We start from the raw sequence: 13763 nt of genomic DNA, 5'->3' as shown, positions 1-13763 counted from the left end.
TGGACGGCATGTCCTCTGGACGGCATGTCCTCTGGACGGCATGTCCACTGGACGGCATGTCCTCTGGACGGCATGTCCACTGGACGGCATGTCCACTGGACGGCATGTCCTCTAGACGGCATGTCCTCTAGACGGCATGTCCTCTAGACGGCATGTCCTCTGGACGGCATGTCCTCTAGACGGCATGTCCACTGGACGGCATGTCCACTGGACGGCATGTCCTCTGGACGGCATGTCCACTGGACGGCATGTCCTCTAGACGGCATGTCCTCTGGACGGCATGTCCTCTAGACGGCATGTCCTCTGGACGGCATGTCCTCTAGACGGCATGTCCACTGGACGGCATGTCCTCTAGACGGCATGTCCACTGGACGGCATGTCCTCTAGACGGCATGTCCACTGGACGGCATGTCCACTGGACGGCATGTCCTCTGGACGGCATGTCCTCTAGACGGCATGTCCTCTAGACGGCATGTCCTCTGGACGGCATGTCCTCTAGACGGCATGTCCACTGGACGGCATGTCCTCTAGACGGCATGTCCTCTGGACGGCATGTCCTCTGGACGGCATGTCCACTGGACGGCATGTCCTCTAGACGGCATGTCCTCTAGACGGCATGTCCACTGGACGGCATGTCCACTGGACGGCATGTCCTCTAGACGGCATGTCCTCTGGACGGCATGTCCTCTGGACGGCATGTCCACTGGACGGCATGTCCACTGGACGGCATGTCCTCTGGACGGCATGTCCTCTAGACGCATGTCCTCTGAGCATGTCCACTGGACGGCATGTCCTCTAGACGGCATGTCCTCTGACGGCATGTCCACTGACGCATGTCCTCTAGACGGCATGTCCTCTGGACGGCATGTCCACTGGGCATGTCCTCTAGACGGCATGTCCTCTGACGCATGTCCACTGGACGGCATGTCCTCTGACGGCATGTCCTCTGACGGCATGTCCTCTGACGGCATGTCCTCTAGACGGCATGTCCTCTGGACGCATGTCCTCTGGACGGCATGTCCTCTGACGGCATGTCCACTGACGGCATGTCCTCTGGACGGCATGTCCACTGGACGGCATGTCCTCTGACGGCATGTCCTCTGACGGCATGTCCTCTGGACGGCATGTCCTCTGACGGCATGTCCTCTAGACGGCATGTCCTCTGACGGCATGTCCTCTAGACGGCATGTCCTCTGGACGGCATGTCCTCTAGACGGCATGTCCTCTGACGGCATGTCCTCTAGACAGCATGTCCTCTGGACGGCATGTCCTCTAGACGGCATGTCCTCCAGACGGCATGTCCTCTGGACTGCATGTCCTCTAGAGCATGTCCTCTGACGGCATGTCCTCTGACGGCATGTCCTCTGGACGCATGTCCACTGACGGCATGTCCTCTGACGGCATGTCCTCTGGACGGCATGTCCTCTAGACGGCATGTCCTCTGGACGGCATGTCCTCTAGACGGCATGTCCTCTAGACGGCATGTCCTCTGGACGGCATGTCCTCTAGACGGCATGTCCACTGGACGGCATGTCCACTGGACGGCATGTCCTCTAGACGGCATGTCCTCTGGACGGCATGTCCTCTAGACGGCATGTCCTCTGGACGGCATGTCCTCTGGACGGCATGTCCACTGGACGGCATGTCCTCTAGACGGCATGTCCTCTGGACGGCATGTCCTCTAGACGGCATGTCCTCTGGACGGCATGTCCTCTGGACGGCATGTCCTCTAGACGGCATGTCCTCTGGACGGCATGTCCTCTGGACGGCATGTCCTCTGGACGGCATGTCCACTGGACGGCATGTCCTCTAGACGGCATGTCCTCTGGACGGCATGTCCTCTGACGGCATGTCCTCTGGACGGCATGTCCTCTGGACGGCATGTCCACTGGACGGCATGTCCTCTAGACGGCATGTCCTCTGGACGGCATGTCCACTGGACGGCATGTCCTCTAGACGGCATGTCCTCTGGACGGCATGTCCACTGGACGGCATGTCCTCTGGACGGCATGTCCACTGGACGGCATGTCCTCTAGACGGCATGTCCTCTGGACGGCATGTCCACTGGACGGCATGTCCACTGGACGGCATGTCCTCTGGACGGCATGTCCTCTGGACGGCATGTCCACTGGACGGCATGTCCTCTAGACGGCATGTCCTCTGGACGGCATGTCCTCTAGACGGCATGTCCACTGACGCATGTCCTCTGGACGGCATGTCCTCTGGACGGCATGTCCTCTAGACGGCATGTCCTCTGGACGGCATGTCCTCTAGACGGCATGTCCTCTGGACGGCATGTCCTCTAGACGGCATGTCCACTGGACGGCATGTCCACTGGACGGCATGTCCTCTGGACGGCATGTCCTCTAGACGGCATGTCCTCTGGACGGCATGTCCTCTGGACGGCATGTCCTCTAGACGGCATGTCCTCTGGACGGCATGTCCACTGGACGGCATGTCCTCTAGACGGCATGTCCTCTAGACGGCATGTCCACTGGACGGCATGTCCACTGGACGGCATGTCCTCTAGACGGCATGTCCTCTGGACGGCATGTCCTCTAGACGGCATGTCCACTGGACGGCATGTCCTCTAGACGGCATGTCCTCTGGACGGCATGTCCACTGGACGGCATGTCCTCTAGACGGCATGTCCTCTGGACGGCATGTCCACTGGACGGCATGTCCACTGGACGGCATGTCCTCTGGACGGCATGTCCTCTAGACGGCATGTCCTCTGGACGGCATGTCCTCTAGACGGCATGTCCACTGGACGGCATGTCCTCTGGACGGCATGTCCTCTGGACGGCATGTCCTCTGGACGGCATGTCCACTGGACGGCATGTCCTCTAGACGGCATGTCCTCTGGACGGCATGTCCACTGGACGGCATGTCCACTGGACGGCATGTCCTCTGGACGGCATGTCCTCTAGATGGCATGTCCTCTGGACGGCATGTCCTCTGGACGGCATGTCCTCTAGACGGCATGTCCTCTAGATGGCATGTCCACTGGACGGCATGTCCTCTGGACGGCATGTCCTCTAGACGGCATGTCCTCATAAATATCATCCTCACACAAGACAATAAACACATTTTAAAAGTTTAAACTGTGTGTGTGTGTGTGTGTTTGTGTGTGTGATGGTCAGCTGACGTCAACAGACTTTAATCCAGATATTTTGCCACAAATGTCAAAATGCACAAAAACAAGACTGACCTGAGCTCAACAACAACAACAACAACAACGTAGCATGAGGGAAATGCATTCAGACAGTCACAAGACATTTAAAGGGGAGGAACATTAAATATTACACATTGATGCTGGGGGGGGGGGGGGGCACCAATCATTAATTAATTAATTTGTTTGCTCCAAAGCATCTTCGGTGATGATGAAAAATAAGGAGAAAATATATTATAAAAATATTCAAGATTTGTCAATTAATCGATAACTTGTGTTTTTAATATTTTAAGATATATTTATAATCTTTATAAAGATTAAGAATATGATTTAACTCAAATGCACATTTCAATATCTATAGAAAAATTAATAGTACAATTAATTATGACATGAACTCTGAATTTAAGGGAACAAATGACTAAATGAAGACTTTATTTTAATTATTTAGTGATTTATAAATAAATAAAGGAACTGTATTGAGAAGTTGGACTGCTGGTTGTTTTGTTTACATCAATATTACATTTTGTTTTCTTGAAATGCTTTAAAATCAAATCTAGATATAACAAAAAAAGTTGGACGGTACAAGTCCTGAGATGTGAAACGTTCCTCACATAAATATCTGAAACTAACACATAGATAGACACCCCCCCCCACCCCCCTTCGAGTCTTCAATAAATCCTTCTAGAAGACGACCCTGGAGGACTTGGACTCGTTCTCCATGTGCACCACCCTTTTGATCTTCTCCGCCGCCTCCTGGTCGTCCTCTCCTGCGCCATCTTTCTTCAGGATCTTCAGCGGCCACCAGAGGGAGCCGCCCCGGCGGTCCCGGCGGACGCCGCGTCCCGCCGGCCGGCAGCAGGGGGCGCCCTTGTCCCCGGTCAGGAAGTAGAGGAGGGCGTTGAGCCAGGCGTTGCAGGAGGCCAGCGGCCGCGTGACCTTGTAGCAGATGGAGACGGTCTTCATGACGTTGCAGCCGCCGAGCCGCCGGCGCCGCAGCAGCAGGAACAGCGTCCGGGTCACGTGGAAGGGCAGGAAGCAGAGCGCGAACAGCAGCGTGATGGTCACGATGGTCTTGATGGACTTCCGCCGCCGCCGGATATAATGCGAGTACTGCGACCCGGAGATGGAGACCGAGGTTCTCTCCCGGTCCCCGCCCCCCTCCGTGGACCCGTCTCCCACCGGACCGTCCTCCCCGCCGCCCTCCACCGAGCTGCGAGGGGAGCGCATGGTCTGAAATATGGTCCTGACCACCTGAGAGTAGCACCAGCCGATGATGACGAAGGGCACGAAGAAGCCCAGCAGGTGGAGAACGATGCCGTACGGGACGTAGTCGGCGAACTCCTTGTCGATGGCGTCGTCCCAGCAGTTCGTGTATCCGCCGCCGGCGTCCTCCGACTCACTACCGTTCACGTCTTCCCTCGCTCCGCCGCCCCGCCGGACGAATCCCGTCTGGGCGAACCGGAAGATGGGGCAGGTGAGGATGAAGACCACCACCCACACCAGCGCACAGGTGCCCTTCACCAGCCTCTTGCTCTCCAGAGTGATGGTCCTCATGGGGTGGCAGATCCCCAGGTACCTGTGGACCCACGGACACAGGTGTGTCCAATCTAGACTCAAGAGACTCTTCAGGTATTATTCATAGCTCCCCGAGAGGAAGTCCACCGAGGATCTAAAGGGATCCTACCTACCTGTGCACGGAGATGCAGGTGAGGAAGAAGATGGAGCAGTAGAGGTTGAAGTAGAAGAGGAAGCGGACGAGGCGGCACATGAAGTCGCCGAACACCCAGCGATCCCTCAGCACGTAGCTCGCCACCAGGAAGGGCAGCGACAGGCCGTACATGAGGTCGGTGGTGGCCAGGTTCATCGTGTAGATCAGCGAGGTGATGGCGGCAGGAGCGCAGCAGCACCACCGAGTTGAGGGCGAGGCTGAAGACGAAGGTCAGCGAGTAGCAGACCGGCAGGAACACGTACTTGTAGGACTCGTCGTTGCTGCAGGACGACAGAGGAAGGGACGAGGCGGGCGAGCCGCCGGAGGCGTTGGGGTGGTCGCTCGCCGCCGCCAAGCCGGCGTCCGGGGAGGAGATGTGGCTTAACCCCATGGCGAGCCGGGGAGGCTGATGCTACCGAGGCCGGAAGGGTTCAGCTCCCTCGGGTGTCATCGCAGCCCCTTGGGCGCCTCGCCGAGGCCTCCTTCGTCTTTCTCTCCAATCGACCCCCCCCCCCTCCCCTCAGACCCCATCCCCCCCCTCAGACCCCCCCCCCTCAGACCGCCTCCCCTCAGACCCCCCCCCCCTCAGACCGCCTCCCCTCACCGCCGCTCCACGTCTCCGGTGTGCAGGACGAGTTTCTGTGAGGAAGAGGAGGGGAAGAGAATCACAGCGTCATTAGTGAGTAACACCTGGTTCTCGATGTTCCTCGTTTTGCTGATGAAGACGATGTTTCGCTCAATTAGTCGCTCAATCATTAACGAAGCCTCCGGAAGCTTCTCCTCCTTCATGGCCTCCTTCATGGCCTCCTTCATGGCCTCCTTCATGGCCTCCTTCATGACCTCCTTCATGGCCTCCTTCATGACCTCCTTCATGACCTCCTTCATGACCTCCTTCATGGCCTCCTTCATGGCCTCCTTCATGGCCTCCTTCATGACCTCCTTCATGACCTCCTTCATGGCCTCCTTCATGACCTCCTTCATGGCCTCCTTCATGACCTCCTTCATGACCTCCTTCATGACCTCCTTCATGACCTCCTACATGGCCTCCTTCATGACCTCCTTCATGGCCTCCTTCATGGCCTCCTTCATGACCTCCTTCATGGCCTCCTTCATGACCTCCTTCATGGCCTCCTTCATGACCTCCTACATGGCCTCCTTCACGACCTCCTACATGGCCTCCTACACGGCCTCCTACATGGCCTCCTTCATGACCTCCTTCATGGCCTCCTTCATGACCTCCTTCATGGCCTCCTTCATGACCTCCTTCATGGCCTCCTTCATGACCTCCTACACGGCCTCCTACATGACCTCCTTCATGACCTCCTACATGGCCTCCTTCATGACCTCCTTCATGGCCTCCTTCATGACCTCCTTCATGACCTCCTTCATGACCTCCTTCATGGCCTCCTTCATGGCCTCCTTCATGACCTCCTTCATGACCTCCTACATGACCTCCTTCATGGCCTCCTTCATGGCCTCCTTCATGGCCTCCTTCATGGCCTCCTTCATGGCCTCCTACATGACCTCCTACATGGCCTCCTTCATGGCCTCCTTCATGACCTCCTACATGGCCTCCTTCATGACCTCCTTCATGACCTCCTTCATGGCCTCCTTCATGGCCTCCTTCATGGCCGCCTTCATGACCTCCTTCATGGCCTCCTTCATGGCCCCCTTCATGGCCTCCTTCATGGCCTCCTTCATGGCCTCCTTCATGGCCTCCTTCATGACCTCCTTCATGGCCTCCTTCATGGCCCTCTTCATGGCCTCCTTCATGGCCTCCTTCATGGCCTCCTTCATGGCCTCCTACATGACCTCCTACATGGCCTCCTTCATGGCCTCCTACATGGCCTCCTTCATGGCCTCCTTCATGGCCTCCTACATGGCCTTCTTCATGGCCTCCTTCATGACCTCCTTCATGACCTCCTTCATGACCTCCTTCATGACCTCCTTCATGGCCTCCTTCATGGCCTCCTTCATGGCCCCCTTCATGGCCTCCTTCATGACCTCCTTCATGGCCGCCTTCATGACCTCCTTCATGGCCTCCTTCATGGCCTCCTTCATGGCCTCCTTCATGGCCTCCTTCATGGCCTCCTTCATGGCCTCCTTCATGGCCTCCTTCATGACCTCCTTCATGACCTCCTTCATGACCTCCTTCATGGCCTCCTTCATGGCCTCCTTCATGGCCCCCTTCATGGCCTCCTTCATGGCCTCCTTCATGGCCCCCTTCATGGCCCCTTCATGGCCTCCTTCATGGCCTCCTACATGACCTCCTACATGGCCTCCTTCATGGCCTCCTTCATGACCTCCTTCATGGCCTCCTTCATGGCCCTCTTCATGGCCTCCTTCATGGCCTCCTTCATGGCCTCCTTCATGGCCTCCATGGCCTCCTTCATGACCTCCTTCATGGCCTCCTTCATGGCCCTCTTCATGGCCACCTTCATGGCCTCCTTCATGGCCTCCTTCATGGCCTCCTTCATGGCCTCCTACATGGCCTCCTTCATGGCCTCCTACATGGCCTCCTTCATGACCTCCTTCATGGCCTCCTTCATGGCCCTCTTCATGGCCTCCTTCATGGCCTCCTTCATGGCCTCCTACATGACCTCCTACATGGCCTCCTTCATGGCCTCCTACATGGCCTTCTTCATGACCTCCTTCATGGCCTCCTTCATGGCCCTCTTCATGGCCTCCTTCATGGCCTCCTTCATGGCCTCCTACATGACCTCCTACATGGCCTCCTTCATGGCCTCCTACATGACCTCCTTCATGGCCTCCTTCATGGCCCTCTTCATGGCCTCCTTCATGGCCTTCTTCATGACCTCCTTCATGGCCTCCTTCATGGCCTCCACATGACCTCCTTCATGGCCTCCTTCATGCCTCCTACATGACCTCCTACATGGCCTTCTCATGCCTCCTACATGGCCTCCTACATGGCCTCCTTCATGGCCTCCTACATGGCCTCCTTCATGGCCTCCTTCATGGCCCTCTTCATGGCCTCCTTCATGGCCTCCTTCATGACCTCCTTCATGGCCTCCTTCATGGCCTCCTACATGACCTCCTACATGGCCTCCTACATGGCCTTCTTCATGACCTCCTTCATGGCCTCCTACATGACCTCCTACATGGCCTCCTTCATGGCCTCCTTCATGACCTCCTTCATGGCCTCCTTCATGACCTCCTTCATGGCCTCCTTCATGGCCTCCTACATGACCTCCTACATGGCCTCCTTCATGGCCTCCTACATGGCCTTCTTCATGGCCTCCTTCATGCCCCCTCCGGCCGTGGAGCTGAAGGTTAAAGTCCCCGTGAGACGGAAATACACTTCGTTGGTTTCCATCTCGTTCTCAGACTTCACGTCTCTCTGAGGACACGCGGTGACATGTCGAGGGAAACACATTTACTACAGGACTACAGATTAAACTTTAAAGATTAAGATATTAAGATTCAACTTTAAACCGTTTGAAATGATTTTAAAACTAAATTGTTTTAAAACAGTTTTTAGATATTTTTTTGACAGTTTAGAAACCATTGGAAACATTTATGAAACCGTTTAAAACTATTTAAAAAATATTCAAGCCGTTTTAAATAGTTTTAAATAGTTTTAAACATTTTGAGTGACGTGGTGAACTTATTGATTTCTTGCTTTAACCCTTGTGTTGCCTTCGGGTCATTTTGACCCGAATCAATATTACACCCTCCCCCCGCCTTCGGATTAATTTGACCCCATTCAATGTTTAATGTCGGTGTTCTTTCGGTAGTCAACAAACAAACATAAAGTGCCTCACACTTAAACTTGGAAAACAATATTAATTCTAATAATCTTCTGGAGGTTTTAATTGCTGGCGTCAAATTGAACCCAAAGGGTAAAATATGTTAGTAAATATAAAGGTAACAGGAGGGTGAAACATTGAATCGGGTCAAAATGACCCATAGGCGGGGGGAGGGTGTAATATTGATTCGGGTCAAAATGACCCGAAGGCAACACAAGGGTTAAAACAAATTCTGAAGGAAACCTGTTCGGATCCCCTGGTGGAGACCCGCGGTAGTACGTCTATTGTCACTGACGTAGTTCTTGATACCTTTTCCTTTGATGTTCTCTGGAGTGAATCTAAAGAAACCGACTGACAGACTCTTTGTGAAAGACTCAACTTAATGTCACAAGAGGAGAAAACTAAGAGTTTAACAGAATCTGTTTCACTGTTTGACAAAACACCGGGACACGAAACACAAAGAAAGACGCTGAGGACATTTACTTTGTCCTGATGGTCTCCAACACAAACTGAATTTGTGGGTCAAAAATAGAATATCTCAACAGCTGTTGGACCGCCGGGGATGAAACTCGATACCGACGTTCATGATCCCCTGAAGATAAACCTGCCTCCTGCGTGAGCCCGTATGCAGCTCCAGCGCCACCGTGAGGTTGACTTTGGTGTCTTTTACTTAGTGCATATATATATATATATATATATATATATATATATAATATTGGACTTTAGGATGTTTTATACTTTATGATATTAGTTTATTTTGAGAAGCTTCTCTGAGCTTCTTGTTTTCTTCATATCTTGATTATTAATGTTCCCACAGTTCAAAACATAAAGACGTTGAGGAACAACATCACTGAGTCCCTCTCACTGGAAACCAAGATGATGAAAATACAATAATAAGACAATAATAATAATAATATGATATTAAGACAATAATAAGATAATAATAATCTGATTGCTGCTTTAAGAATCACTCAAATGTACTTTTTTTTAACGTTGTCAGTTCATTTGTCTTGTTTTTTTAACTCAACATTGTAAACAGACCAGTTCAACCAGTTAGAAGCTTTATAACTTCACTGGATCCCCCCCCCCCCCCCCGTACCTTCAGATCACACCTACCTTCATCCGTCCTCCTCGTCTCCTTATTGACTCCTTACTGTCTCCTTCTCGTCTCCTTATTGCCTCCCTATTGCCTCCTTCTCGCCTCCTCTGTCCGGTGTCCTCGGCGTCTCGGGGCATGAAGGGTCTCGGTGAGCCGGTTCTCCTCTGACCTTCAGCTCCTCTGTAAATAATTGATCAGCGTTCATTCAGTCAGAACTGCAGGAGTGAAACTCAATACAGGGACTGCAGAGGAGGAGGAGGAGCAGGAGGAGGGGGAGGGGGAGAAGGAAAAGGGGGAGGATGAGGGGGAAGAGGAGGAGCAGGAGGCTCTAGTGCTCCTGGCTTTAACGGCTCTTTTTAGCATCCGAGGATCATTTAATTAAATATGCGATCTTTGAGATTTCCTGTTAAATATTCATAATCATAATAATTAAATGTGTTTAGCTCGATGCTATATTATTGCTTCTTTGTCGGTAATCGTACACATTTAAATACAATAAATAGATTTGAACTAATCAAATCACAAAACTTCTTTTTTTCATGCTTTTTGTTTTCCCGCATATTGTGGATTATGCACAGAAAACAACCAATAAAATCATGAGCTGAGGATCAATAGTTTCTCCTCAGACGTATTGATCTGCATAAGAGGCCTCAGGGCCACCGGGGAGCTGATAACACAAATAACAGGAAGTTACAGGGACAACATATATATTTAGATATATAAACATATACATATACAGTATATTAATATAAATATATATGTATATGAATTTAGATATACATATATATAAATATATATTTTTTAACACAATAAAGGAAACAATAAAACACATTTTGTTAAATACCATCAAAATATCAAAATTTATGTTTTACATTTACAAATACATTCATAAAACCTTTTATTTACATTTGACAACACATCTCTGAATACAATAAAACAAAACAAATACTCAACTTACTATTTATTAAGTATTCTCGTGACTTTAAATATGAATACAAATGTTTCCTTCTATCTGGATTAAAATTGTAATTCAAATTATCTAGATATCATTAGTGTGTAAATTATAAAAAGTGTGGCGAGATAAACATTAAAATATAATAAATCATATTTCATGAGCCTCAACACAGGCACCGGCTTATCTTCAGTTGCATGAGCAGTAAACATTCACGTCGTCTGGACCTGAAGAGTTAAATTATTCATGTCTGGATTTAAGAAATTCATCTGAATGTTTCTATTCTGGATTTTATTTTCAAGGTTTCACCCGAATGTCACCGCTCTGTCCTCAGTGGGCGTGGCCAACACTTCTGATCGACAGCCGCTCGGTTTATGAGTCCAATATTGATTAAAAGTCAGAGCACAGATCATGAAAACCTCAATTTCAACTTTTAAAACGAGAGAGTTGTTGTTGTTGTTTGTATTTACGTCCCCCCAACACGTCCTCTAACCACCTCTATCAGCTTCCATGTGGGTTCCCCGGGTCGTGGTCTCCGAAGGATCCCCCATCCATCGGTGCTGCTCAGACAACCCACTTCCTGTTTGTTATGAGGGTCATGTGACCACTTCCTGTTTGTTATGAGGGTCATGTGACCACTTCCTGTTTGTTATGAGGGTCATGTGACCACTTCCTGTTTGTTATGAGGGTCATGTGACCACTTCCTGTTTGTTATGAGGGTCATGTGACCACTTCCTGTTTGTTATGAGGGTCATGTGACCACTTCCTGTTTGTTATGAGGGTCATGTGACCACTTCCTGTTTGTTATGAGGGTCATGTGACCACGCTCCCAGAAGACAGCGAGCTTTAAAGATGTTCAACCTCATCGTGGCTGAATGTCCAACACTATGTTACAAGGTGGGTCAGGTCCTGGTGGGTCAGGTCCTGGTGGGTCAAGTCCTGGTGGGTCAGGTCCTAGTGGGTCAAGTCCTGGTGGGTCAGGTCCTGGTGGGTCAAGTCCTGGTGGGTCAGGTCCTGGTGGGTCAGGTCCTGGTGGGTCAGGTTCTGGTGGGTCAGGTCCTGGTGGGTCAGGTTCTGGTGGGTCAGGTCCTAGTGGGTCAAGTCCTGGTGGGTCAGGTCCTGGTGGGTCAGGTCCTGGTGGGTCAAGTCCTGGTGGGTCAGGTCCTGGTGGGTCAGGTCCTAGTGGGTCAAGTCCTGGTGGGTCAGGTCCTGGTGGGTCAAGTCCTGGTGGGTCAAGTCCTGGTGGGTCAAGTCCTGGTGGGTCAGGTCCTAGTGGGTCAAGTCCTGGTGGGTCAGGTCCTGGTGGGTCAGGTCCTAGTGGGTCAGGTCCTGGTGGGTCAGGTCCTAGTGGGTCAAGTCCTGGTGGGTCAGGTCCTAGTGGGTCAAGTCCTGGTGGGTCAGGTCCTGGTCAAGTCCTGGTGGGTCAGGTCCTGGTGGGTCAGGTCCTGGTGGGTCAGGTTCTGGTGGGTCAGGTCAGGTCCTGGTGGGTCAGGTCCTGGTGGGTCAAGTCCTGGTGGGTCAGGTCAGGTCCTGGTGGGTAAGGTCCTGGTGGGTCAGGTCCTGGTGGGTCAGGTCCTGGAGGTCCAGCAGCATGGCGTCCTGCTTCGTCCTCAGCTGGTCTCGGACCACCAGGTGGGCCACGAGCTCAGAGCTCAGAGCTGGAAGAGTCCAGACAATGAAGGATCAACCAGGGGAATCACGGTGTGTGAGTGTGTGTGAGTGTGTGTGTGAGTGAGTGAGTGTGTGTGAGTGAGTGTGTGTGAGTGTGTGTGAGTGTGTGTGAGTGTGTGAGTGGTGTGAGGTGTGAGTGTGGAGTGAGTGAGTGGTGAGTGTGTGTGAGTGTGTGAGTGAGTGTGGTGAGTGTGGTGAGTGAGTGTGGTGAGGAGTGAGTGAGTGTGAGTGAGTGTGTGAGTGAGTGAGTGGTGTGTGTGAGTGTGAGTGGAGTGAGTGAGTGTGGAGTGAGTGGGAGTGAGTGTGAGTGAGTGGAGTGAGGTGAGTGTGTGAGTGAGTGAGTGAGTGGTGTGTGTGGTGTGAGGTGTGTGAGGAGTGAGGAGTGAGTGAGTGAGTGTGAGTGGTGAGTGAGGAGGAGTGTGTGAGTGGTGAGTGAGTGTGAGTGAGTGTGTGGTGAGTGAGGAGTGTGAGTGTGTGAGTGTGAGTGAGTGAGTGAGTGAGTGTGTGTGGAGTGAGTGTGAGGTGTGAGTGTGTGAGTGGTGAGGAGTGTGTGAGTGAGTGTGTGTGTGAGTGAGTGAGGTGTGAGTGAGTGTGTGAGTGTGAGTGAGTGAGTGAGTGAGTGAGTGTGTGAGTGTGAGTGAGTGAGTGAGTGAGTGTGAGTGAGTGAGTGTGAGTGAGTGAGTGTGAGTGTGTGTGTGTGTGAGTGTGTGTGAGTGAGGAGTGGTGTGTGAGTGAGTGGTGTGTGAGTGTGTGAGTGGTGAGAGGTGTGAGGAGTGTGTGAGGTGAGTGAGTGAGTGAGTGTGAGTGTGTGTGAGTGGTGAGTGTGAGTGTGAGTGAGTGTGTGAGTGAGTGTGAGTGAGTGGTGAGTGTGTGAGGAGTGAGTGAGTGTGTGAGTGTGGTGAGTGGTGAGTGAGTGAGTGTGAGTGTGGAGTGTGAGTGAGTGGTGAGTGAGTGTGTGAGTGTGAGTGGTGAGTGTGAGTGTGAGAGAGTGAGTGAGGTGAGGTGTGGTGAGTGAGTGAGTGAGTGAGTGGTGAGAGTGTGAGTGTGAGAGTGAGTGAGAGTGTGTGAGTGAGTGAGAGTGTGTGAGTGAGTGAGTGAGTGAGTGTGTGAGTGAGTGTGTGAGTGAGTGTGAGTGAGTGTGTGTGTGTGAGAGTGAGTGAGTGAGTGAGTGTGTGAGTGAGTGTGTGAGTGTGAGTGTGAGTGTGTGAGTGAGTGAGTGAGTGAGTGAGTGAGTGTGAGTGTGTGAGTGAGTGAGTGTGAGTGTGTGAGTGAGTGTGTGAGTGAGTGAGTGAGTGTGAGTGAGTGAGTGAGTGAGTGTGAGGAGTGAGTGAGTGAGTGTGTGAGTGAGTGAGTGAGTGAGTGAGTGAGTGAGTGAGTGTGTGAGTGAGTGAGTG

At 52.0% G+C, this 13763-nt stretch overlaps 1 protein-coding gene and 1 pseudogene across 1 annotated transcript in view; both read right to left on the bottom strand.

Annotated features, from left to right (window-relative positions):
• Window positions 1-3853: 3853 nt before the first annotated feature.
• LOC130191164 (P2Y purinoceptor 6-like) lies at window positions 3854-5293 on the bottom strand (annotated as a pseudogene).
• A 5294-nt stretch (window positions 5294-10587) lies between these two features.
• The window catches only part of LOC130210035 (schwannomin-interacting protein 1-like), an 8714-nt gene continuing 5538 nt past the window's right edge, over window positions 10588-13763 (bottom strand). Inside the window, exon 5 of the mRNA XM_056440034.1 lies at window positions 10588-12356. Within this exon, the coding sequence (XP_056296009.1) occupies window positions 12217-12356 (140 nt within the window). The 3' untranslated portion in view covers window positions 10588-12216. The remainder of the gene's footprint in view (window positions 12357-13763) is intronic.

This window comes from Pseudoliparis swirei, chromosome 3 (assembly GCF_029220125.1).
Source record: "Pseudoliparis swirei isolate HS2019 ecotype Mariana Trench chromosome 3, NWPU_hadal_v1, whole genome shotgun sequence".
NCBI lineage: Eukaryota > Metazoa > Chordata > Actinopteri > Perciformes > Liparidae > Pseudoliparis > Pseudoliparis swirei.
The sequence above is the reverse complement of the archived record's forward strand: the minus strand, read 5'-3'. Positions and strand labels throughout refer to the sequence as shown.